At 42.2% G+C, this 25041-nt stretch overlaps 1 protein-coding gene across 4 annotated transcripts in view; it reads right to left on the bottom strand.

The window, feature by feature from the left end:
• CDK6 (cyclin dependent kinase 6) overlaps positions 1–25041 on the bottom strand; it is a 107974-nt gene that overhangs the window by 61832 nt on the left and 21101 nt on the right. For all 4 annotated transcript variants that reach the window (XM_083467709.1, XM_083467712.1, XM_083467711.1 and 1 more), the window contains one exon: positions 12187–12322. In XM_083467709.1, the coding sequence (XP_083323835.1) occupies positions 12187–12322 (136 nt within the window). The remainder of the gene's footprint in view (positions 1–12186; positions 12323–25041) is intronic.

Consider the following 25041-nt stretch of genomic DNA (forward strand, 5'->3'; position numbering starts at 1 on the left):
GGGAAAAACATTTGCAAGCAGCTTCAGATCAGGAGATCAAGTTTACTCAAATAAGAGCATCTGAATGTTTCACCACCTCCTTACTCTGCATATTCAGGTGGACTAGGGCAACACAATTTCCGTAAGACAACTCCGGCAGAAATTCAACGAGGCATTTGAATTATGAAAATAGACTTGGGGACTGATCATAGTCACAGTGTACTTACCCATGTGCAAACCTTACAAGCTTCTTATATGGAACACCTTTCTGTGAAGTCTAACTTGCTCAGACCAGAGGTTCCCAAACTCTGCAATCTAAGACCTAGAAGAATCTGCTTAGGGCTGCCCTACTATTATGACAGTTACATTCAAGATAGGTTGTTATGGGTAAGTACACATTTGTGGCCATAACGATGGGAGGTGGTCCCTTGGGCTTGGGCTGAACTTATTTTTTTCAGGGATTAGGTTCCTGGGAAACTGAGAAAGGTCATGCAATAAAACAGCTTGTTCTTCACTGTCCCTGAATAAAGTAATATAGAGTTGAAGTTAAGTAACCACTGTTTCTACAAAACCACACCTACTTCCCATGAGTCCATGCTAAAGCCACATGATGGAGGGGCGAAGATGAACCTTTGTCCACAAATGCGTTCTGGTAACTTTTTGCTCCCTGGCACCGTACATTTCTCCCAATGTATGGACCAGAGGAAGAGTTCTCTGTTCTTCCTCTGCCCATCCCATTATGAGAGGAAAACAGGTGGGCCAGAAAACAGGAGCAAAGCTAATTCTTTCTGTGGATCAACTCCTTGGAAAGTATGGGGGAAGAAACATCATAGAGGGGAAGAGGGAGTCTGCCACATTGGAATACTTTGTGGAGCTCAGTGGAGAACACTTGCTTTTCATGGAGAAGGTTCTAGGCTCAATATCCGGCATCTCTAGGTAGGGCTTAAACATACCTGTCTTAAACCCAGAAGAGCCACTGCCAGTCAGTGTAGAGTTGACAATACTGAGCTAACTGGACCAAAGGTCTGGCTTGGTATAAGGCAGTTGACTTTATATGACGTTGATATATTCACTGTATCAAAAATCTAAAAGATTTTTCACAGTTCTGCCAGTCTAACTAGGAATGCACATGGGACCTTCTGCATGCTGCCCCACTGAACTGTGGGACATCCCCAAGAAATATAGAGGGTAAATTTGTCAAGGGTAAGCTTGGTAAGAGGAACAGGAATCCAACTAGCAAGTTTTTTTTTCAAGTGAGGAGGAAGTTGTGGCAAATATAAACTGCCCTGTAATCCTCAGATGAAGGGCGGTATAGAAATGTATTAAATGTATTAAATAAATAATACATTTCCAGACGTAGAATAAGTGTTAAGGTCGGTATACTGCACCAACTTTCAACACAACTTTCAAATTCAGAAGAAAAAAGCGCAAAATAATTTGAGGTTGCCCTAGGAACTGATCAATAGAATGAAACCTTAAAAGATGAAAAAAGCAAGTTTTCAAACAATGTATTATTTTCAAAATAAAATACCATTGTGCCAAAGAAATCTTGATGGTGGTAAGCAATTGGGGCTTTCTCCCGCTACCAATGAAGCTCACACAGAATGAATTCAGAGGGTTAATTTAGATATTGCTCAGTTCAGCAAACAACTTTAAACAAACTGAAGTGCCTCTGCTACACCAGGGCCTAAGTAACCTTTCATTTACTCATGCCAATTAAGGGGGGGGGGACCCCAACAACAACCCACCAATCAGAGAACCCACCACACTAAAGTATGCACTGTTGCAAAATGCCACTCAATGAATTGGAAGCAAACTGGAAAGCAAATGAAAGAGGCTAGGAATCACCATCAAAAGAGTGCTGTTCTCTTTTGTGCCTTAGATATACTAAACAGTATTATTTACTGTGTGCCCTGCAAACTAGTGAGCAGCTGGGTGTAACACATTTCCATGCCATGTAACCTCTCCTTATGCAGAACCAGAAGAAAAGAGATCTCTCTGCTATGCCGTTCCGGTGGCAAAAGGAAAAGACAAGATGATGACTTTCCAGCTCATTGCACTTTTATAACATTCTCATCAATCACTGTGAGGTGGGTCTTTCTTGTTCTTGCTGGAGAAATGCTCTTGGTTTGCTGTTCACAATGCAGAATGACTTCACTAAATAGCTCATCAGGGTCACCTTCATCAGTTTCGTGTGTGGGGAGGACCCATAAAATTTAAGGCCTCCGGTTTGTTGCATGAGGGTCCACTTACTTAATTTTGATTGCAGGCTTGTGGCTTCAAGTTTTTCTCAAGCTGTGTCTGCGCTGACAAACCTCGGCACAGCTCATATTCAGGGACCATGTGGACCTGTGCTTTTGCAATTGTACTGCCTAAGCGCAAGTGGTACAATTCACCATCCTGAATAATTTTCTCTCTCTTCCTTTAAAACAAAAATAAAAATGCCCTTTGCTAGCTCTGAAGAAGGAAAATGTGAACAAGTATAAACTGATGCATGAAGGGGCAAAAAAGACTTTATTTCATGTATAGGTGGTGACCATTTAGGTAAGTCCAATTCATACGTGATCACTGATTCATGGGTCCTTTTGGATCTGGAAGAAGACAGAATGGGGATGAAACAGGGCATGCTTATATGCACTATGTGGGGGCCGGGAACAGAATCCCCACATGAAATGGTTGCTTGCTTGCTCATGGGGTCTGAACTGGCAGTGACTGGCCAGGACCAAGACCTTGGGTTGTAGTGGATAGCTCAATGAAGATGCCGACCCATTGTGCGGCAGCAGTGAAAAAAGCAAATTCCATGCTAGGAATCACTATGCAGGAACTGAAAATAAAAAAGTACTCAAAATGATCAAGGGGATGGAGAAACTTCCCAATTTGGAAAGGTTTCCACATCTGAGGCTTTTCATTTTAGGCAAAAGGCGAGGAAGAGGCAATATGACTAGAACTCCTGGGCACCCAAAGAATCTGGAAGTTAGAAGTCAGGACAGACAAAAGAAGCACTTATTCAGGCAGCGCTCAGCTAACAGAGGAACTAGTTCCCACAGGAACTAGTTTCTCTACTACAAGAAAGAAGATTCCACCTAAACATTAGGAAGAACTTCCTGACAGTAAGAGCTGTTCGACAGTGGAATTTGCTGCCAAGGAGTGTGGTGGAGTCTCCTTCTTTGGAGGTCTTTAAGCAGAGGCTTGACAACCATATGTCAGGAGTGCTCTGATGGTGTTTCCTGCTTGGCAGGGGGTTGGACTCGATGGCCCTTGTGGTCTCTTCCAACTCTATGATTCTATTATTCTATTCTATGAGGAAGCAGTCATGGTTACCAACTTGGATGGCTTTGGACAAATTTGTGGAGGATAAGGCTATCAACATCTACTAGCCACGATGGCTGTGCTCTGCCTCTGCATCGGAGGCAGTGATGCTGGGTCTGACCCAGCAGGGTAATTATATTCATTGTCCACTTGGCTCAGAACTGCCTACAATAACTGTCAGTGGTGCTCCAGGATTTCACGCAGGAGACTTCCCCAGCCAGAGGTTGAACCTGGAAACTTTTGCATGCAAAGCAGATGCTCTACTACTGACCAACAGTCTTTCCATTAACTTAAAAGTAGAAGCACAAGTAAGAAAACACATGATAGGAAAGCAAGTTAGCCAATGAAGAAAATGATAAAATACTCAAAATACAATTGCCACCTGTTCTCATGAACTAACAATTTCTTTCTGACTGTTCAGATATTTTTTGGATGCTCCAGAAAGAGACTGGGTTTGCTTTTTTTACAACCTTCCCGGGAAGTATGCTACCCTTTGCAGTTTTTGTTTACTGCAGCCAACAGGACGTCTTTGCTCTTCTAGAGGTACATTATGGCCTGTGCACATCAAATCAGTAAAAGTTCCATGATTGTACAGAAAAAAATGAGGCCAGTTTGAAAAATCCATGCAATTCACCACTGCAGGCCAAAATTGGCACTGCTTTGCCTGGAGAACTTTGGATCATAATCCAAAAACGTAATTTACTGCTTTGTGTGCTTTGGAAGGGATTACTACAACACAGCTGTAGTAATCACCCAGCCCACTGTGAATGCGACAATATGAGTGGGCTGGTTTTGGAGATGGGAGAGGTCTGAGTCTAGCCTTGTTGGTCCTGCCCTTTGCCCCTGATCTCCTCTGCTGCCTTGCAAGCTCATACCAACAGATTTGAGAACTTTGGAACCAGAACTTACACATGAATAGAGCTGCACTGGCCATTGTGGATTAATGCAAAAGTGCCTTGCACAGCAGTTTCAGAGCTTTGGAAATCAGCCCAGCCAAACCATCTTCCTCCAGGCTAATATTCTGTACTATATATGTGTGTTGAGGACTATATCCAATAACATGTCTGGTTTGGAGCTGGTTGTCTGCATAACTAAGCTACTCGGGACTAGCCTTTCCCAAGGGAATTCTCAGGGCATTGTGCTCCCTGAAGCTTTCTCAGGCTGCAAGATAAACTGGAAGATGTGCAAGTCCACCCTGGCTGACTAACAAATTTGAGAAGATGGCATACAGCAAGTTGCTCTCCACCTGCCTTATGAGACTCAGGCAGAGATGGAGGATTACACGTTAACAGGTCAAGTTTGGAACATTTGTGCATCCAATCTTTGGGACCTCTAGATCAACTGGCCTGAACTCCTTCCCAGTCCTACGCCTTGAGGGTTTTTTAACGGCGATGCTGAGTTTGAACCTGGGGCATCTTGCATGTAAATCATTATTCTCTTTCTTTCCAATTGTTAGGTACTGAGTGCTGATACTTATGGTAACCAAAATGGCACCACCTTTGACCAGACACTGAAATCCAGCTCTGAGGGCTTTCTGGTGGTTTCCTCATTGTAAAAAGTGAGGTTACAGGGAACCAGGCAGAGAGCCTTCTCTGTAGTTGCGCCTGTCCTGTGGAACGCCCTTCTGTCAGATGTTAAGGAAATAAACAACTATCTGACTTTTAGAAGACATCTGACATTGAAGAGTTTGATGCTTTGTTGTGTTTGATGTTTTAATTTGTTGGAAGCTGCCCAGAGTGGTTGAGGTAACCCAGTGCAGGCCTGCAGGAACCCCAAGTTTTGCAGAAGTACAACAAATCCTTTTTTAAAAAAGAAAAGAAACCCAAAAGAGGCCAATGGAGACTGATCATGCTTTGTGGTCATGGAATGCTGGATGTGTGTAAAAAACGGAGGGGAGGAGGAACATCCACTTTTTAACTGAGTTGCGAGGTTCAGAAGATTCTCAAATAATGTTGTACTTTAGATTTCCCTGATCAACTATAACCTATGACCCAATTCATATCCTTACATCCCTGGTAGAGAGCCAAAGCAGTGTGACTCCACCTATACCATCTTAGTAATGTATGAAGTGTGTCATGTGGACAGGGGCCATGCCCCTGCAGGCCAGCAAAACTGGTGTGGGGATTATTCATGTGCCTAGCCCTATCACCATGACCCACATCCACTAGTTCTTTTCACACTACAGCCCTGCTACATTGTTTTCACATTAGTCCTACACCATGGAAGACCTGTGCAGAGAAGGCTCCAGTGTTACCAGGGCAGCATGAGAGCAGCCATGCCTCAGATGGTAATATATGAACTGGGTCTTACTGTGTTTGCACTGCCTTTTGATGTTCTTGCCCTTGTTCCTCATTGTCAATTCCAATCTTCCTTGCAAATATCTTCCCTTCAGTGCTGACGGAAAGCCCCCTGGCCACAACTATGTGATTTCTGTTCCTTGCACAGCACCTTGCAGAATCTTGGTATCAAATCAATCTTTAACACCCTTGCACAGTATGAGTTCAAATGTGGATGTGGCATTGCTGGCTGCAAAGCCGCCTCTCTATCTGCTGCTCCCCTTTTGCTGAAACTGCACCACTACGCAGTCAAGTCTGCTATGTACCTTCCTTGATATGTGGGGAAGGAAGAGGAACTTAAAGGAATCCCATCCTCCTGGTGCCAGGGCATTGGTTTTAATCATGGTGGTAACTCAGCAAAGAACACCCGAAGATAATAAAACACATATTTAGAGATGGTTAGACTTCCCACAAGTCTTTTTTTTCCTTTCAACATCTCCTGTTTTAGTCTGTGTTGCTTCTCATTGAATGACAGGCCTGTGTAAGTCATACTTCAGTAATCTGAAGCATATGGCTCGTAGCTCACTGTTGTTTTTCTTATAGTTTCAGAATTAGTCTTTCCAATTTAAAATACATGAAAGACATCTGTATGCTCTTTCATTAAACTCCTTTTTATATTTATAACATCCTATGCATTCTTTTGGAATGTTTTCTATTGAACTGTGGAGTCCAGGCTTGGGCGGCAGCTATTTCCTTTGTATCACAGAGGGAGGAGTGCTATTAGAATAGATCTCCATCTCTCTCTTACACACACAACACAATATATTCTTTGCTTATCCAAACAGGGATGTCTTGGGTTAATTTCAAACGAAATAATATTTTATGTGGATTCATACTTCAGCCCACACACCCTCTCATTTCAACAGCTCTCTGACCCCCACTTCCACCCCCCCACCTCCCTCCTGCAATAAAAATGGATGGAAAACTCCTTGGAATCTCCATTAATGGCTGTAACATAACATTCTGAAGCCTTTTGAGATTTCTAAATTGCAGCTGCACAGCAGAACTGTCCTACTGCAAAACAAATGGTATGTATTTTGTCTGCCGAATTTATTGCACCAAGTATGCTGAGATGGATTACATATAGCATCAGCTATGTTGGTCAAAATGGCATTCAGTGCTAGTCAAAATGTAAATCTAGGGCACATTTCATGTGAAAAGGAATAAGAGCAATTTTTCGGGAGTAAGTGAAATAAAATACTTGGAACATATTAACAATATTCTTGATTCTATGCATTTATGCGAGCATATCTACCTGTATACCATCAAAATGTTCATTTAACACCAATCCACTACCTTTTTGTGTGGGGGGGTACAGTGCTAACAAAGCTAAGCATTTTTGTGCTACTTCAGTATTACAGTGGGGGCACTGGATTTCTGATGAAATTTAACTAAGGCAAGGTTGACATGTCGTTTGGCTAAATTAAAATCTCAGCTCAATACCCGTTGGCCTGGATTGCACATACAGACACACAAACACTCCACTTGTGTGCATTCCACTTCTGTGCAACAGCATTATGTGTGTTGCTGCCAAATGCAACCAGGAAATGGTGCCAAGAGAGCCACGAAAAGAGCAGGAGAGAACTGGAGGGAAACAGCTTGCGTGGTCGTTCCAAGTGTCTTGTCACCCCCACTCACTCACCCTCCTTGGCTTTTTTCTTCCTGCCAGTATGGAGGGGGGACTCCATGCCTCTGACCACCCACCTGCCCATTCTTCCCTCGCTTGCGGCCGTTTTGTTCCTCTTCCTTGCCACCCCACAAGCATGCAGCCACATTATTTCTTGGGGATGGGGGAGAAACTAGATAAGGGAACTGTCTCCGTAAACTTCCAAGACTAACAGGGAGAGCCCCAAGAGGCTGCACAGTGGTGATGGGCACTGGGAGCCACTGACCCACCATTCAACTTTCTGATCACTGGAGGCAGGCTGGGCAGGTGGGTGCACATGTGCAAGGGCACATCACTGCCCGGGAATGCAAGTGGGATGGGTGGGATCTGCCGAGAGAGGTACGCTTCCCAGCCTCTCTCAACAGTGCCTTCCCCACTTTATGTGATTTCCCATATATGCACAGAGTCTGGGAACGTAATGTCTGTGTAAGTAGGGAGATGCCTTTCATGCTAAACAATGATTTAGCATTATGCGCAGAAGCCTGTATGAGACTGAGCAAAGCCTCTTCCTTCCACAATATTCAGTTTCACTTTCATCATGTATAAATCAGGAATCACAGTTTACAATAAACTCCTTTTAGCTGCAAAACAAGCCAACTTCAAATCATGGGTTATGAAGCTGGCATGCTTAACAAACCAGAGTTTATTTTAAATCACAATGATCTTGATCCATTGTCACTAACCCCTCCCCTCCAAAAAAACCCCCCAAACAGCAGATCTGTATCTCCAGAAACATCATTTGATTCTATGGTCCTGAGAGTACAGCGCTTTAGAGGGTAGATGTGACAAGTGCATGTTTGATTAAAAATCCCTGCCCCTGAAATATGCATAGAATCAGAGTCATCTAGTCCAACTCCCTGCAATGTAATAGTATTATGACAAGAAAGACTCTGTGTGTAGTCTGGAGAGCTCGCCCTATCATTAGGTAGAATGAAGAAGCTATCTCAGATGACAGATGTAGGGGTGGGAAGTGGCAGTAAGGTGTGCAGAGCTGTGTGGTTTCCCTAAATTGGCCCGCGGCCCTCAGAGGCAGTATGAATATTGTCCTATTGACAGTGTTGCCAGTGTTAATGTCAGAGTTGACAGCCAGTCTGGTTGCCTTCTGTACACTGCATGTGGAATTGGGGGGGGATACTATCTTGCCCTTTGACATAGGGAGCAAAAAACCCCTTTGGATGGCTCTGGTACCGAGTTTAAATATATAGGGGAAATATTTAGCCTCTGGCCTTCCTGCCTTCTGGAGTAATGCAATTCCAGGAGGGCTATACTATATGCTCCCCCTGCCCAAATGTGTGGATGTCTCTTAGATTCTGTAATATCAGATCTGCTTTACTGAAGTGAGAATAATCTTATCAGTTAAGTATCTAAAGGATTAAGCACCCAAACAGTGCATCTCTGTTATTTCACTCATGTCTTCATTCGTAGTTTTCTGTTTGCTGGCAGCAACACTCTAACTTTCCCATAATGTGTACTTTGTTTGAGTTTATTTTAAAAATGGGGAAAACTCACAAAATAAAGGCAGTTCTATGTATACTGATTTGAAACCTGAGGAACCAGAAACTGGACTGGCACGCTGGTTATCAGAAATGGTGACGAAGAGAGAGGGAAAAGTTGTGAAAATGTGTGCAAACGTAGGGAGAAACAAAGTGGAGAATCTCTGTTCTGTATATGTGGTTCTTTGGTGTTGTCGTCTTCAAAGAATGAGAACCAAAGTTAAGCACCTCCACATCTGTCTGATTTCAATAGGAGAGTTAAGTATATTCTTTACTGAACTGTTTATATACTTGGGGGGGGGGAATGATAAAATTCATAACTGGAAAAGATGTTTGCTTGGGTTTTCTTAGTCTCTTCCCAATAGCCTCCAAAAGAGCTTGCATGGATTTGATAAGAAACAACAACTGTCCCAGGATATTGCTATTTTTTTTGTAAGTGCAAGGATTTCATTTTTTTCACATATGGAAATGGCATTATTCCTGACTGATCATTAAAGCTTTTTGCAAAGACCCAAAAAATGAGTTACATAATATGGTATCCTTGATTTCAGAATCCTATAGCTCCTTACTAATCTGCAAATAGCTATCACAGGTCCTTAATGATGTCTTGTGCTTGATTCTGAAATTTTGATTTGACAAACCTATGGAATATAAGTGGAGATTTCCCATGCACCCCCTGCAGACAGTAGGTGAAGGTATTTTCAAATTAGCATATGATCGCCACAACTATGTGGGTTAAATTATGCAAGGCTGTTTGGTGCAGGCTCTCATCTTGGAGAAGGTTGGTGACAATTTGATCTCATTAACTTAAGTATCACTGATTTCAGTAAAATTAACTTCCAATTAAGCCTATAAGTAGGATTGAATGCTAACAATCCAATGCTGTTTACAGGCAACTCCCATTTTAGGTGTGAGAAATATGCGTGTGATTGCACACAGCAACGAACCTCAAAGTGACCAGAAATGTCATAAAGACATCACTGAAACATCACTAAAAGGGCAGAATGGGGGTGGAAAGGGGCGTTTGCAAGATTTTTCAGCGGTTTTCTGATTTCATGCAAGCACACAATGACCCAGAATGCAACCCCCATGTAAATTGGGGGCTGCCTGTACTTGGAATGAAGTCTTATTCATTTCAGTGGGGCTTATTTCCACTTAAAACTACACAAGACTGTAGCTTTAGCATGCCAGAAAAGGACTTTGTTGCTCCTGCAAAGTGTCTACCAGATTGTTGGCACTTAATTAAGCAGCAGTAGAATTAAAAGTAAAAATAGAATTAGTAACAGAACACATTCACTATGTTTTTCAAATAGGCAAATGTAAAATATCCATGTACTTTTCAGGAAATAATGATTTTTATATTTACATACAACGACTTCACCTTTTGCTAAATTCTAGCAACGCTCGTGATTTTAAAACTCTGGGGTTCCTCAGCTTTTGTTTATTTCACTGTTAATTATATATATCTGTCCTGGAGTTTTTCACCTTGTGCATTGTGCCAATACTCAAATATGATCAACTGATTATGAGCATCAGTGACAGATGGCAAATGGCTCTTGCCTCAACACTGAAAACTGACATTCTCAGAGAAGCCAGATCTTCACAGTAATTGATTCTTTGTCATGCAATGATGTCATGTGTTGCCTGTTTTATGGACAGAATGGAAAATGCAAAGCATACAGAATGGGCAACAGACGCGCAGTCCATTCCACTTAGACTGTGCAAACCTCACAATGGACAGCTGCCGAAATGGGGTAAAATATGGCAAGCATTCTTTAGAGCTGGCAATAACTAGCAGCCTGGTCCCGTGCCCTATTGCACAGTTATAGTGGAGCACAGCATCCACCACTGAGTATATCATTAAAGATAGTACCCATTGCTCAAACATGCCATGCTGGCTTTACTTTTTTTATAGCAGATGTATATGTAATGACCATATCTTGTAGATGTCAAAGGATTTCCAGTTTGTTTCCAATACAGTTCAAGGTCCTAGGCTTTGACTTATGATGTTCTAAGTGACCTATAATCAGTGTCTGGAGGATGTTCTCTTCTATATGAACATGCCCATTCTTTAAGATCTCAAGTCCTACCCTGAGCATTCTTATCTTCAGAGACTGAGTTGTACCTGGGGCAGGGCCTTTTTTGTAGTGGCACCCCCTCCTATGGAGAGCCCCCCTGAATAAATATTTGCCTAGTGCCTACTTTTTATCATTTAGACATTGAGTGATGCCTGTTTTTTCTCTCAAGCTTTTGGTTAAGGACGTGATAATTTGTTGCTGGCAGCTCTTGTGTATTCATCGTTTTAAGTGTATTTCTTATATTAACTGCAAGCCACAATGAGCATTTTGCAGAAAGATCAAAATATTTAAAATATATGAATCAAATAAAAAAACCATGCCTGCCCAAGCCTTTATACCCAGCCAGATGGGTGGGGTATAAATAATAAAATAAATTTATTATTATTATCTGCCTCTTATACTGGACAAAACTGGACAGGCTCTTTCTGCCTTCCAACTATCTAATAGACTTATCAAAAACACATAAACACGAGTCATAGGAACATGATAGTGGAATGCACTAAAATACAGCACAGGAATATTCTGGATAGCAAATAAATAACAAAATCATATAAATATATGAAGCTGCTTGACGTTGAGTCAGACCATTGCTCCATATAGTTTACTACTGGGTAAAATAGGATTAGCTAACACTGTGCTCTCCGGATATTCCTGGACTACAGTTCCTATCATCTTCTGCAACCATGACCAAAGATCTGGTATGATGAAAATTGCAGACCACCAACATTTGAATGATAGCACTTTGGCTACCCCAATCAACTGGCAGCAACTTTCCAAAAAGCAGTTCCCTGCTCTTTCTGGACCTACCTGAGATGCCATTGGGCTTCTGGCTACAAAACATGAGCTCTACTGCTGAGCTATGGTTCTTTACTAGAGGCTGATAATAAATAGAGGCCCAGTTCAGATGTGAACCATGGTTTGCTGGTACAAGCGCAAGCAATGGGGAGCCTCAGGCTCATAAACACTTTTCTCCTCTTTCCCCATATGTACCCAGCCTTTAGATAAAAGGGGGGGATGACTAGAAGCTTCTGATTCTGATTTACAACTAACTGTAGTTTGTGATTTTAGTTCAACACTGCAAACTGGTTTATTCAAACCGCTTGTTCTCAACCCAGGAGCTGAAACCATGATGAAGAGCATTTTTTATAATTAATTATAAATTATTTTTATAAGAACCAATGCCTCTGAATTTGAGAGAGAAGTAATTAATTTAATCTCCTCTAAATCAGATAGAAGTTGTCCTGAAAATGCTTCCGCTGTATGTTTGTCTTTAGCATATTATTCCATAAAATTATGTACAAACCTCCCCTACCCTTCTTTGATACCTTTATAGTTTCGCTAGGCACACCAGGCTCTGGAACTTTATTCAAATAAGTGGTCAAGTCTTGATCAACATGTTCAAACACCAGTGTTAGTTTCGTCTCTCGGTCTGTTCGGGATGCTGTGCATACATCGAACAACCTAAGAAAGGGGAAAAACACATAAATGCTAAGTAAATGGGTGGAAACCAGCAAAAGATTAGTGTTAGAAACTGAGATATGAAAGCTAGGATCTACATGGCACCTTAAACCTAGATTATGGACACAAAACCAAATGTCTAGGCAATTTTTTTTATATAATACAAAGCTGAAAATGAATGAACTGCAGCTAAAATATTATATTCATTTTTCACATTGTCTTGTCCTTCCCCTGCCCACCCCCTAATATTCTTAAGAGGGTCTCTTCTCCAGTCTTCGGAGTAGCTGGAAGTTGGAAGGCAGAAAAAGGTCCTCTCATCCTTCAACTCTGCAGTTTAAATATGAAATCTTAGCCACAGTACTGTGCCCAGAGCTCAGAAGCTGCTCACACTAATGAGATTCCCGGTCACAAAATGCACCTAGAACAATGGGAGTTTCGAACACTGCAAAGGAGTCCTTTGAAATAACTTTCATTTATTATGAAACATGACATGCAGAAAGATCCTGCTGAATCTGGGTACCAAACACACAGATATCTAGCAAGAGGTATTCTGAGGCATACGGCCACTGATTCTGGAAGCAGAATCTTCTTCTTTGGTGATCACTCTTAGCAGAGTAAGATTGTCTTCCAAGAACACGGTCTTGACAGTGAGTCTGTAAGTGACTGTGGAGGCCAATTCTGTATCTACTTGTCCTTCCACAGTGGAAGCACAAATTACCTTGAGAGTCTTTAAACCTCTTTTGTTGACCACCAGCATTGCGCTTTCCATTTTAAAGTTCAGAATAGAGTAGTTGCTTTGGAAGATGATAATCAGGCAAGTTCCCCTGCATTCCCAAGTTATAATTGGTAAAAAAAAAATTTGGAGACACCATTGCTGAAATCTTTCAAGGAGTTGAAGATGGCGCTTATAAGTCGTCCATGTTTCACAGGCATACAGTAAGCTTGGTAGTACAATAGCTTTGTAAACAAGCCTTTTGGTTTCCCTGCGAATGTTCTGGTTCTCAAACATTCTGCACTTCAATTGGGAGAAAGCTGCACTCGCAGAGCTCAGGCAATACTAGATGTCAACATCAATGTTGGCCCTTGTGGAAAAATAATTGCTGTGGTAGGAGAAGTGATTGACACTTTCCAACGGTACACCAATGAGTTGGATTTGTGGTGCTGCAGAGGGGTTGTTTTGTGCTTGTTGGTGCAGCACTTTGGTGTTTTGGATGTTGAGTGGTAGGCCAAGCTTTTTGTAAGATTCTGCGAAAGCTTCACATTGTCATCAGCATACTGAAGCTCTATGACGGAAGTTACGGTAACCTTACTCTTTGCTTTCAGCCTACTCAGATTAAAGAGCTTTCCATCTGTTCAATATATGAATTCTACTCCGGTGGGACACTTTGACAAAGTGTAGGATCATGGCAATGAAAATAATAGAGTTGGATGTATACAGCCATTGCGACTAGCAGCCACTGAGTCTTATCCTCCCTGAATTTGTCTAATCCCCTTTTAGCGCAATCCAAGACAACAGCCATCACTACATATTGTAGGAGACAATTACATAGTTTAACTGTCTGCTATGTAAAGAAGTACTTTTGTGTGTTCTGAATCTTCCAATATTCAGTTTCATTGGATGACCCCACATAATAGTATTAAAAGAGGAGATAAACTTATATCCATCCACTTTATCCACATCATGTATAATATTATGCACTTTTATCATGCCCCTCTTTACTAATTTCTCCCCCATCCAAATACTGTAGGCTTTCCTCATAGGGGAGTTGTTGCTCCAGGTCCTTGAGCACTTTGCTTCTCTGTACAGCTATTGGTATGTTCAAAGGGAAAGGGAGGTTTATCAAGCAGTTTGCCCCCATCATCACCCTTTCCAAGAAGCATAAACTATGGAGAAAGGGAAGATCCAGTGAAAGTAGCAATTTACTTTTCCAAACTCGGTACATACTACACAGCTGAATCTGCCCTAGACATGCACTCTTTCTAGGCTCCACTTTCAACTGCTTCCTACCAACTTTAATTTCTCTCTTGAAGATACCATCTGTCCCTTGTAAGTAAGTTGTGTATTCTATAATACCAGACAGGTCACAATGCAGTTAAGAAAAATATAGTTAAGAAAAATGCTTTGCCTTTGTCTAGAACTTTTTCATCTTCAGATATCAAAGGAAGTTTGCAAATTGGGTAAGCATTAATATCCCAAAGAACAAAGAGCCGAACCAACCTGTAAGTGGAAGCACAGTAATCTTTCAGTTAAGATTCTGATCTGCCATTTCAGAGATTACCTGGGCTAAGCAAAGAAGCCCCAATTAACCCAGAGCTGAATGGGGCTTGCACTAGCTTACAGGCTTCAGCCACATTCATTTTCAAGTTAAAGGAAAATTGGAAGATGAGTTCCTGAAGTACTTCTACCTTGCAGTAGACAAAGAGTCAACAGAGAAATAACTAAAGGGTGAATTTAAATATCTGTTAATTTTTTAAAGCAATGTTATATTTTTATTGTACAGATGATGCTTTATAACATGGTATCTTCTAGCAAATCCAGTGAGATATGCTAGACTTCAACGAAGCTAGCTCAGGTAGCTTGAAGAATGACAGGAACATAGTTGCACTACATATATTTTAAAAGTACAGAAAAAGAACTGGTATAGAATAATGGCTTGCAATTATACTGGGTTTGTCCGTGTGTCTGTCTAGATGTAGCGGTAGCTAGATTACCTGTGAATGTAGCTGCTCACGCAAAATGCCTACTTGTGAATTCACCGTAGTTTTGGAGGAGGGGACTCATGGAACTGTGGTGGAGCAGAAACAATCCATGCATGAACTCTCCCTTCCAGCATGAAACTGTTTACAAGTCTCAGTGACCATCACCATGTGAAAGGTCCTTTCCATCTTCTCTGCCATGGCTTATGTATTATCTGGCCTTGGAAACTAGTGCAGTAAAAGTAGATATGTGTTTACCGCTGCAGTCACAAAAAATGAATTATGAAGCCTTTACCAAATCCATTTTTAAAAAATTCTAATACATTAGGTATCTCTTTGAAATTGAGAAGTGGTAGGCTCATCATGCAAAGAGAAAACCCCACACACTGAGAAATAAAGGTACCCAACCCATTCTGCCTCATCCTATCGGTACATCTATACAAATTCTAAGTAGCCTAGAACAGCTTCAATTCTTGTGTCCTTGCCCGTAGTATAAATATGCCAATTTAAAGTTATTTCTTTATCAGTCTTTCATGCAACAAAACCCTTCCTCAGACACAAGGACAGGTTCCAGTTGTGTACTTGCAGCGCCGTTTTCCTACATAGGTAAAACAGCCCGTTTTCAAGGATCAAAATAAGAATAGGCAAATTCATGGAGGAAAAAAGGACTTTGAGTCATGATGGCTATGTGCCATGTCTGGTATCAGAGGCAGTATGTCTCTGAACACTATTTGCTGGGGATCGTGAGCAAGAGGCTGCTACTGTGCTCATGCCTTTTGTCTGATCCTGCAGAGATCTTCTTAGATTCAGTTAGGTAAGGAACATGGACGGAGTGCCTTTGCATAGCAGAACCACTATGTGCTGAAGTCACTAGTTAAATTTAAATTCCCTGAAATTTGTCAGGAGTTAATAATTTGCAATATATTTATATAAATCATGTATCACAGTAAACAAACATAGAGGAGCCAGGCAGGTATGAGATCTGAACATAAACATTGGAAAATATTTCCAACTGTATGTTTCTGTTAAACAACATTTACTTAATTTTTAAACACCTTTTTTGCCAAGTATTTAATACATTGGCAAAGCTACTCTTTCACCTAATGCAGAATTTTAAAAAAGATTCCTCTGTGTAGAATGTGAACACCATCAATATTCTGCACATTTCTTCTAGAGGTCAATCAAATGCTTACGGCTGCCAGGTCCCTTGGCTGTAAAGGGTTTTACACCTCTGGCTCCTGACTGTATAGTGCTAGTGATTTGGGGGTTGGTGGCATTGTTACTGTTTTCATTCATTTATGTTTGTTGTGCATTCTGTTTCATCATATAATGTTGTCATGATGAATTATCTTGGGAAATACACAACTGGAAAAGTGGTATAAGTTTAATTAACAAGTAACATTAAACTACAATATGTTTTAACATCTTGCCCAAGTTACTTGGCTTGTTATTATTATTCTACCCATGTGCATGGCAAGCAAGTGGAGGATGATTTGTTCTGGCCAAGTTTCTGTGGCTGGGTTCTTTTAGTGACTGATCAACCTCCCTGTCAAACTGAGTATTTTGAGTACTCACTGCAGAATCTGAGTGCGTAGGACAGGCTAAAAATCCAAGGGCACAATCCACCAGGGTCCTCTCCAGTACAGAGAGCACTGCTAAGGAACTTCAATGAGATCTGCATGAGATAATTCCCCGGCATATTTGTATGCACCTAGCAAACAAATATGGAGTAGAACTCAAGAGTTGTTACAAAGCTTATTTGAAATCCAAATATCTATTTTACTTTCTGGAAAGTGTGAGGAGGGACTTTATTTGTTTTGTTACATTTTTAATCCACGCTATACACAATTCATCAGAAATAAATAATGGGCCACTTTCCCCAAAGTCTCAGAGAAATAAATATGTTTTTCACTGTCCATGGAAAGAATGTGATTGGGGCCAGGTGGCAGCAGCCACAATTCAGTGGGGAGGGAATTCATGACTGGGATTCCAAAACTGCCCTGGAGAAAGTTACCACCAGACAAGCCATGCTACCAGGTTGCAGAATGATGGCAACCACAATTTGTTCATAAATTCTATGAGACACTTTGAAAGCACAAATATTATACATATCAATATTTCATTATATCAAGCAATTGGTATCCAGGGATGATAATGATGATGATTATTATTATTATTGATAATTTATATGCAGCCCATCTGCCTGGGTTGCCCCAGCCACTCTGGGCAGCTTCTAACAAAGTATAAAACCACAGTAAAACATCAAACAATAAAAACTTCCCATTACAGCTATTTGCTTTATTTTAATTTCTTTTTTTTTACTGAACTGTATAATATACTTTTTAAACAAAATGTGGGTATCTGCCTTGATATTTTGAGATCCAAATAATTCAATACCACGCCTTAGGAATACCATTTAAAGCTACCCACATGTGAATCTGTTCGAACAAGTTTGTCAATTCAAACTGTCAGGTTCTGAGTACAAGAGGACTGTTATAATTGTGTACAGTCATACCTTGGATCCTGAACTCCCTGGAACTCGAACGTTTTGGCTCCCAAACATCGCAAACACGGAAGTGATTGCTCCAGTTTGCGAACGTTCTTTTGGAACCCGAACTTCCGAGAGCGCTTCTGCGGCTTCTGATTGGCTACAGGAGCTTCCTGCAGCCAATCAGAAGCTGCAATTTGATTTTCAAACATTTTGTAAGTCAAACGGACTTCCGGAACGGATTCCATTCGACTTCCAAGGTACGACTGTACATTGAATGGGGGGGGGGGCAGCAGGATCATTTCCACTGGTGCCCAATGAACGTGTTTTAAAAACCGAAGAACGTAAGGTAAGCCTGCTGGATCAGTTCAACAGTCCACCTAGTCCAGCATCCTGTTCTCACAGTGGCTCTGCCCACCTGTGATTCCCACCAACTGGTATTCAGAGTCATAATGCCTCTGCATATGTACCTACATGTGTTCTCCACATACATTCAGAACAACATCTAGAAGACTTTAGATATGCCTATCTAAAGCATGGTTTCTAATTGCATTTATACAGAGCATATGCAGGTATAGTTTGTTTGTACATGAATAGGCTCTTTTAATAGCGATGCTGAATGGGGAGGAGAGGGGAGGGGTAGCAGGTGTGACTCCACTTCCCAAGTGCATGCATTCAGTGTACAATATTGTAACATATTCAAAATCCTAACTCCCTCTGTTCAAGACAAAGGAATGCACACCTGCAGATCTTCTGAATATCTTTTTCTTGACAAAGGGCTTATGTGGAGCTTAAAGACTCCCAGTAGGGCTACCTAGTGTTCCACAACCAAGATAAAATTATATAATTTGTTTTAATACAGTTTAAGCTGCAACACTATGCTCACTTTCTCAGCAATACAATGTGGGTCAATGGAGAGCAATGTGCATCAGGTTGTTAGTCTCATAGAATTCAACAAGTTCATTTAAATCAAAGTACTTAATCCCAACCAGGATGTAGATTGGAAGGTAAAACAATTAAAGATTGGTCTTGTCATTGTGGAATTATGCACACATTAGGCTTTTGTTCTCATTTACTCCAGAGTACTAGCCATCAGCATCTGTCCACAGCAAAACAGAGTTCTCAGTTACTTCAAGCCTCTCCTTAGAGAGTGTGCAATAAGTGTGTAGCTACCTAATTACAAATGGAGTTGTTGGTTCTACATACAGCAACAGGGCAACATGTACACAAACCCTGAAGTTTCACTCCTTCACAAAACACATTTTAGGAACACATCGGTCTGTCTCCCAGGCATTAGTTCCCTAAGACAAATATATGGTGTAGGTTAGCCAATCACAAATATAGCCAGCAACTGTTCCCACAGACATAGAAGCACTTCTAGCAGCTGCATTAGTGGGAGTTGTTACATGCCAATATGCATGGTTAACCAGTTCACACAATATGGTTATCCATGGGAGTGCCAACCTGTGCGTGCAGCCATTGTATATAATTTGTGTGCAAAGAAGCTATGTGTACCCAATCCTAAGACTATATTATGGATTTAGCTGTATTAACATGAATGCCCTCTCCCAAGTAACTATAGTTCTAGGGATTCAATTATCAATTACCGTATTTTTTGCACCATAACACTCACTTTTTTCCTCCTAGAAAGTAAGGGGAAATGTCTGTGCGTGTTATGGAGGAAATGCCTACGGGTGGCATGCCTACGGATTTTCCTCCTCTAAAAACTACGTGCGTGTTATGGTCGGGTGCGTGTTATAGAGCAAAAAAAATACGGTAATAAGTTTTTTACAGTCATAGACCAGCAGTCAGTCAGAGAATAGAATATTAAGTGGATAAAAAACAAAACTGATAATTAAAACAGATAAAAACTAAAAACAAATAAAAACATTCAGTAAAACAGACAATTAAAACAATGTACAACAATGAATTTAGACACACTGTGCAACAGGGAGTTGACTCAGAGTCACCCATGGAACCGGGTTTGGGGATTTTCATGCCAGACTATTCTGAGTTGGGCGATGGTCTGCGTCTACAGATTTGCACACAGAATCTGGCGACCATCCAGGTCTTCTTCTGGTCTTTGCCTAACAGCAAAAGGTCAAGTTTTTGCTTTTGCGGGAGGTCGGCGAGCCTCACCAGTAGGGGATCAATGAACTTACTGCGTGCCTCTTCGTAAAAGGGACATTTAAAGACTAAGTGTTCTGGGCTTCCTATCTCTCCCAATGGACAGGTGCAAAGTCTCTGGGCATAGGGGACTTTTCTAAAGGCTCCATCCAGGACCGGCGAGGGAAGAGCCGCGCTTCTGGCAAGTGTAAAGGCCCTTCTTGCATTTCTAGATACGAGAAAGGAGAGATATGCTGCCGGTGCGGCTATGTATCTCTTGATTTCTCCAATTCTATAGTCGGGGCACCTTGCGCAGTCCTGTTGTCTCTCAGTATCTAATATTCTTTGCCTGACCGTGGCTTTTGCCTGGTCCAAGCCCAGACTTAGAAGGGCTTGAGGGGCAAAACCCAGTTTCTGGAGGGTGTTCAGAACTGCAGTCTGCCAGCCTGACTAGAATTGGTAGCAGAGGATCAGTGGGGCTATCCCTCGGGGGAGCAGATTCAATGTCAGCCATTTGTATATTGATGTTAAGCAAATGCAAGCCTCCACTCTCATCATCCCAGTTTCCAATCTCACCCATGCGTTTGAGACACATCTGGGGACTTGGAGGAGAGCTCTAAGAAGTCTAGATTGAACTCTCTCAAGGGGGGAGAAAGCAGAGGAAGGCAGACCCAAAAAGGAACCATACAGGAGTTGTGCCAAAGTTTTGGCCTTGTATAATTTTAGAGCTGCGGGGACAAAGAAGCCCACTTGTGCTCTGAAGAATTTAAGAATACAATTTGCGGTTTTTTCAGCTGAACTCCTGATGGAGTTTATGTGTAGTTCTAGGGATCTTTAAGCACAACACTCTGTCCAAAGTACACTTGCTAGGATTCTCCGGGAGATAGATACCAGGTTTAAAACTGGTTTAAAACTGTAGTAGGTATACCCAGTGTCAGCACCTCTGAACTAACAATAGTGGGAAGAACATTCTGAAGATCTTGAAATATTTTGAAGACAGTAAACTGAACAAGTACCCTTTACCCTTCTGTCCCTAATTGAGCATAAATATCTACAACTGCAGCCACAAATGCTATCTAAACTGAGCACCTTTAAGTAGAACATGTATTAGGCCTTAATACTACAAAACAACTTCTAGCAATGTCTCTGCCAAATATTTCTGGAAGAAGCAGAAAACACCATGAGAAACACCCTCTTGCTTGGGTAAGAATTCTTTATTACAAACTGTATCCTTTTTATATCCACTGTGAAAATCCTACAGATGTGTTTCCATAACAGTTGCCTACTATGTTAAGAATAATGAGTTACTCAAAAGTACTTCTGGGTTCCCCCTCCTACCCACCCATTTTCTGCTTATTATAACTTTGTAACAAGCCAGAACATGTGAAAAACTTGCTTCAAAAGGCTACATTATGTGCAGGTATAATAAAGAGAAATGCATCCAAATTAATACAAGATTTGCCTACTGAATGCCGTAAATACAACCTATTGTATGTTTTCATTCTTTACAACAATTAAAATTAAGAAAGGCAAGAGAAACATCAAGGAGAAATGTCGGGTTCCCAGCTGCAGTCCCTCTTCCTCTCTCCCTTTCTACCTGCTCCTTTGCCATTTCCTTGGCAGTGGCAAGGAATTATCAGCATTACCAATAAGGCATCACCTGTGGCCTCAGGTTTTTAGGAGTCTAAAGATCTCTGGAGGGAAAGAAAGGCTCTGTGCAAAAATGCACCCAGTCTGTTCCAGAAACAATTCATCAGGCAGGTAAGGAAGAGTTGTGGCAATTTCCTAGCAGGTGGGCAGCTGCTGCTTACGGGGAGGGATACAGGTAGGGGGCCTGTTGGTGCAGTGCAAAAGCATTGGTGGAGTCAGTCTGGCACTCCTGCCAGTGTGTCTGCACTGTGCTGACCTTTCGTGCCCCGCTTCCTCCCATTAAGCAGTAGTAATCTACCTGCCAGGAAACTAGCATACCAGCTCCATCCCACCTGACCAGAGGCTTCTGGCCTCCTCTCTCTTGTTTTTCAACTCCATTTGGTACTGGTGCCTGTTTTTGAGACAAAACTATTTGCATGCCACTGAGCTAAAACAATATTCTGAGGAAACTGATCTGTACATCCCGTGTAAGTCAGATCACACAGTGGTTTTGAGACTGCACTACTTCAGACTGTAGATGAGGGACTGCTTGTCTGAATACCCCCTATGTAAACAAACAAAAAACAAAACAAAACCCCAATCTTCCTGTATATGGAATATAAGCAAATCAGGAGGAAGTCTGGGGTATTTTTGCATGGCCAGCAAAATCTTGATTTAGTGGACCATTTAAACATGCAGTACCTCACTTGACACAGAACAGTATCAGAAACTTGGTAATGTGCAGAACAGCTCAGAGCCAATTCTCACATGTATGTTCATCACCCTACCTGCAGAACCAAGAAATGACTTGCACCCATGAACAAACCATCATTGTCTATTTACCAGACAGGAGTTTCAGACCATCCAGTGTCAACATATCCCAGTGGTGTCACGTTCACACATTCAGCTGCTAGTCATCAACTGCTGGTTAATCAAATGATGAGAACGCAATAGGTATGCATGGAGGCGTGAACAAGGTAATATACAGGTGATGGCACTGCACCAGCAAGGAAGTTGTTATATTGCATCTTACTGGGCAGCAGAGGGTTCATAGGATGAGGTCTGGACAGATTATACTCTTTGTTTTATTCCTATGTAAGCGTGCACACAAGCGAGTTCTTTTGAAAATGAAGTAAACAGCTCAGGATCAAGGCCAACCCAGTAAGGTCAGCCTGGGCAATCTTTCAGTACACAGTTTTGCCTTTGGGCATCTCCACAGTACTGATTCCTCTAGCCCTAGACTTTTTTTGAGGTGTCATTGTCCTGACTGCCAAATTCTACCGTGGTTTGGGGATGGAGACAAATGTCTGGTAGGGACTAGGCTGAAACCACCAAACTAATTTTCACTTCCACAGCTTGTGCCCAAGAGTTATAAAGGCCAGTGCCTCATTAACACACCATGTCACCAGCCCTGTAAAAGGTCTCATTGTTAGGCATCAAGGAAACAGCGCCCAATAATGTGTTCTTTCCATCCCTCCCTTCTTGCTTTTTCAGTACATCACTCTTTCCCAGACATGCCAACCCTTCTTAATCATTTTTGTCTGGAGGTATATTTCTTTCTTTCTTTTTAATAGTTTAAGGAGAAGCATGCCTAGTGAGATGTCACTATAGCCAACACTTTATCCTAGGAGGCAGCTGGACCTATTCAATGAACAATAATAATTTCAGCACGCATCTACTTTTCTGCTCAGATGTCTTCTTCAATTGATTGATCAGGCACAAACTGTGAATTGAGGGATGTCTGAGAAATTCGTTCTTTGCAAATTGTTATATGAAATGACTCGACCCACGCTTCCCAGTTAATGCATAGATCAGAAATTAGCTACCCTAAAGATTTCATACATCTCCAAATGTTATCAGCAGTTATAAACTAATAAAAATACACATTTAAATACTCGTTTTGAGAGGAAAATATACAGTACATACATATTTAAATATTGAGTTTGGGATAAGATAAATTCACTGCGCAATTCTGTATTTCTCAACTCAAAAGTAAGTTCAGCTGAGTTCACTGGGGAGAGTCTCAAGAGAAGAATGAGAAACCTTCCTGCCCGGCCTGCGATTCCTCACCCCTGGAGTTATGACTTCTTTAAGAAAGATGAGTTTTGAGGACAAAGTGTTGGTACTACAGGGAAATTCTGGGAACCAGGCATAAGCCCCTGCAAAGAACAGTGGGTGGGGTCATTAGACTACAGTCCTATACATACTTACCAGAAACTGGAAGTAAGTCCCACTGAAATAACTGGGACATACTTCTGAGTAGACATGTCTCACTGAACGCAGCAGACCTTTAGGTAACTGAGGGGGGTAGAGTTGGAAGAATGAAGAAAATGGGGCAAGATATGCACTGAAGGGCTTTTGATATTCACAGATGAGTTATGGCTGGCACAACCATCTATAAGGCAGCTAGGCAAAGCCTCCATACATGGAAGACACATCAATTGATATCAATAAACATTACATCCTATTTAAGATTGACAGTGGCAAGCAAGTTTTACTGTATCTTAAGTGAGAGCTTAATTTGCAGCTTGTTTCAAAAAGCCATGGCTTAGTGAAGTGATGAAATGTTGTCTCAAAGGGCAGGAGCAAAACCATGGTTGCTAATGAGGGAATAATTAGTCCCAGAAGCATTATTAATGCACAAGAAAAATTAAATTCTATGGCAGCTTTTGATTATGTACTGTAATCAAAATACAGTGGTACCCCGCAAGACGAACGCCTTGCGAGACGAAAAACGAAAGGTTTTTTTGTTTTCGAGTTGCCTCGCAAGACAAATTTCCCTATGGGCTTGCTTCGCAAAACGAAGCTTGCCCCGGGGACAGCGGGTCTTCTCTTTTGAAGCAAGGGGCGGCGGGGAGAAGCGATCTTCTCCCCGCAGCCCCAGGTCCGGGGACAGTGGGAAGCACAGCGCTTCTTCCCCGCTGTCCCCGGACCTCTTTTGAAGCAAGGGGCTGCGGGGAGATCGCTTCTCCCCACCGCCCCTTGCTTCAAAAGAGGTCCGGGGGCAGCGGGAAGCGCAGCGCTTCTTCCCCGCTGTCCCCGGACCTCTTTTGAAGCAAGGGGCTGCGGGGAGATCGCTTCTCCCCACCGCCCCTTGCTTCAAAAGAGGTCCGGGGGCAGCGGGAAGCGCAGCGCTTCTTCCCCGCTGCCCCCGGACCTCTTTTGAAGCAAGGGGCTGCGGGGAGATCGCTTCTCCCAGTGCTCCGAAGCCGGGCGGGGGGGAGGGAACACCTTCTGAAGGCAGGCGGGGGGCGAAAGTCTTTGCTCCCCCCTGCCTGCCTGTCCCGGAGGGCTTTTGAAGGCAGGCGGGGGGAGCAAAGACTTTCGCCCCCCGCCCGCCTTCAGAAGAGGTCCAGGACCTCTTCTGAAGGCTGGCAGGGGGCAAAAGTCTTTGTCCCCCCTGCCTGCCTTCCCAGGGGCTTTTAAATCGCCCCGGACAGCGGAGAAGTCCTCCGCTGTCCCGGGGCGATTTTAAAATGCCGCCCGCCAGCATTTTAAGATCGCCCGGACAGCGGAGAAGTCCTCCGCTGTCCCGGGGTTTTTTAAAATGCTGGGGGTGGGAAGAAAAGCCCTTGTCCCCCCCCCCCCAGCCTTCAGAAGAGGTCCGGGGACAGACTGTTCCCGGACCTGGTCTGAAGGCGGTTTCCCTAGGAACGCATTAATTGATTTTCAATGCATTCCTATGGGAAACCGTGCATCACAAGACGAAAAAACCGCAAGACGAAGAGACTTGCGGAACGAATTAATTTCGTCTTGCGAGGCACCACTGTACAACTTTTTCATAGAATCACTAGCATTGCTT

This window comes from Podarcis liolepis, assembly GCF_965112155.1.
Source record: "Podarcis liolepis genome assembly, chromosome: 12".
Taxonomy (NCBI): Eukaryota; Metazoa; Chordata; class Lepidosauria; order Squamata; family Lacertidae; genus Podarcis; species Podarcis liolepis.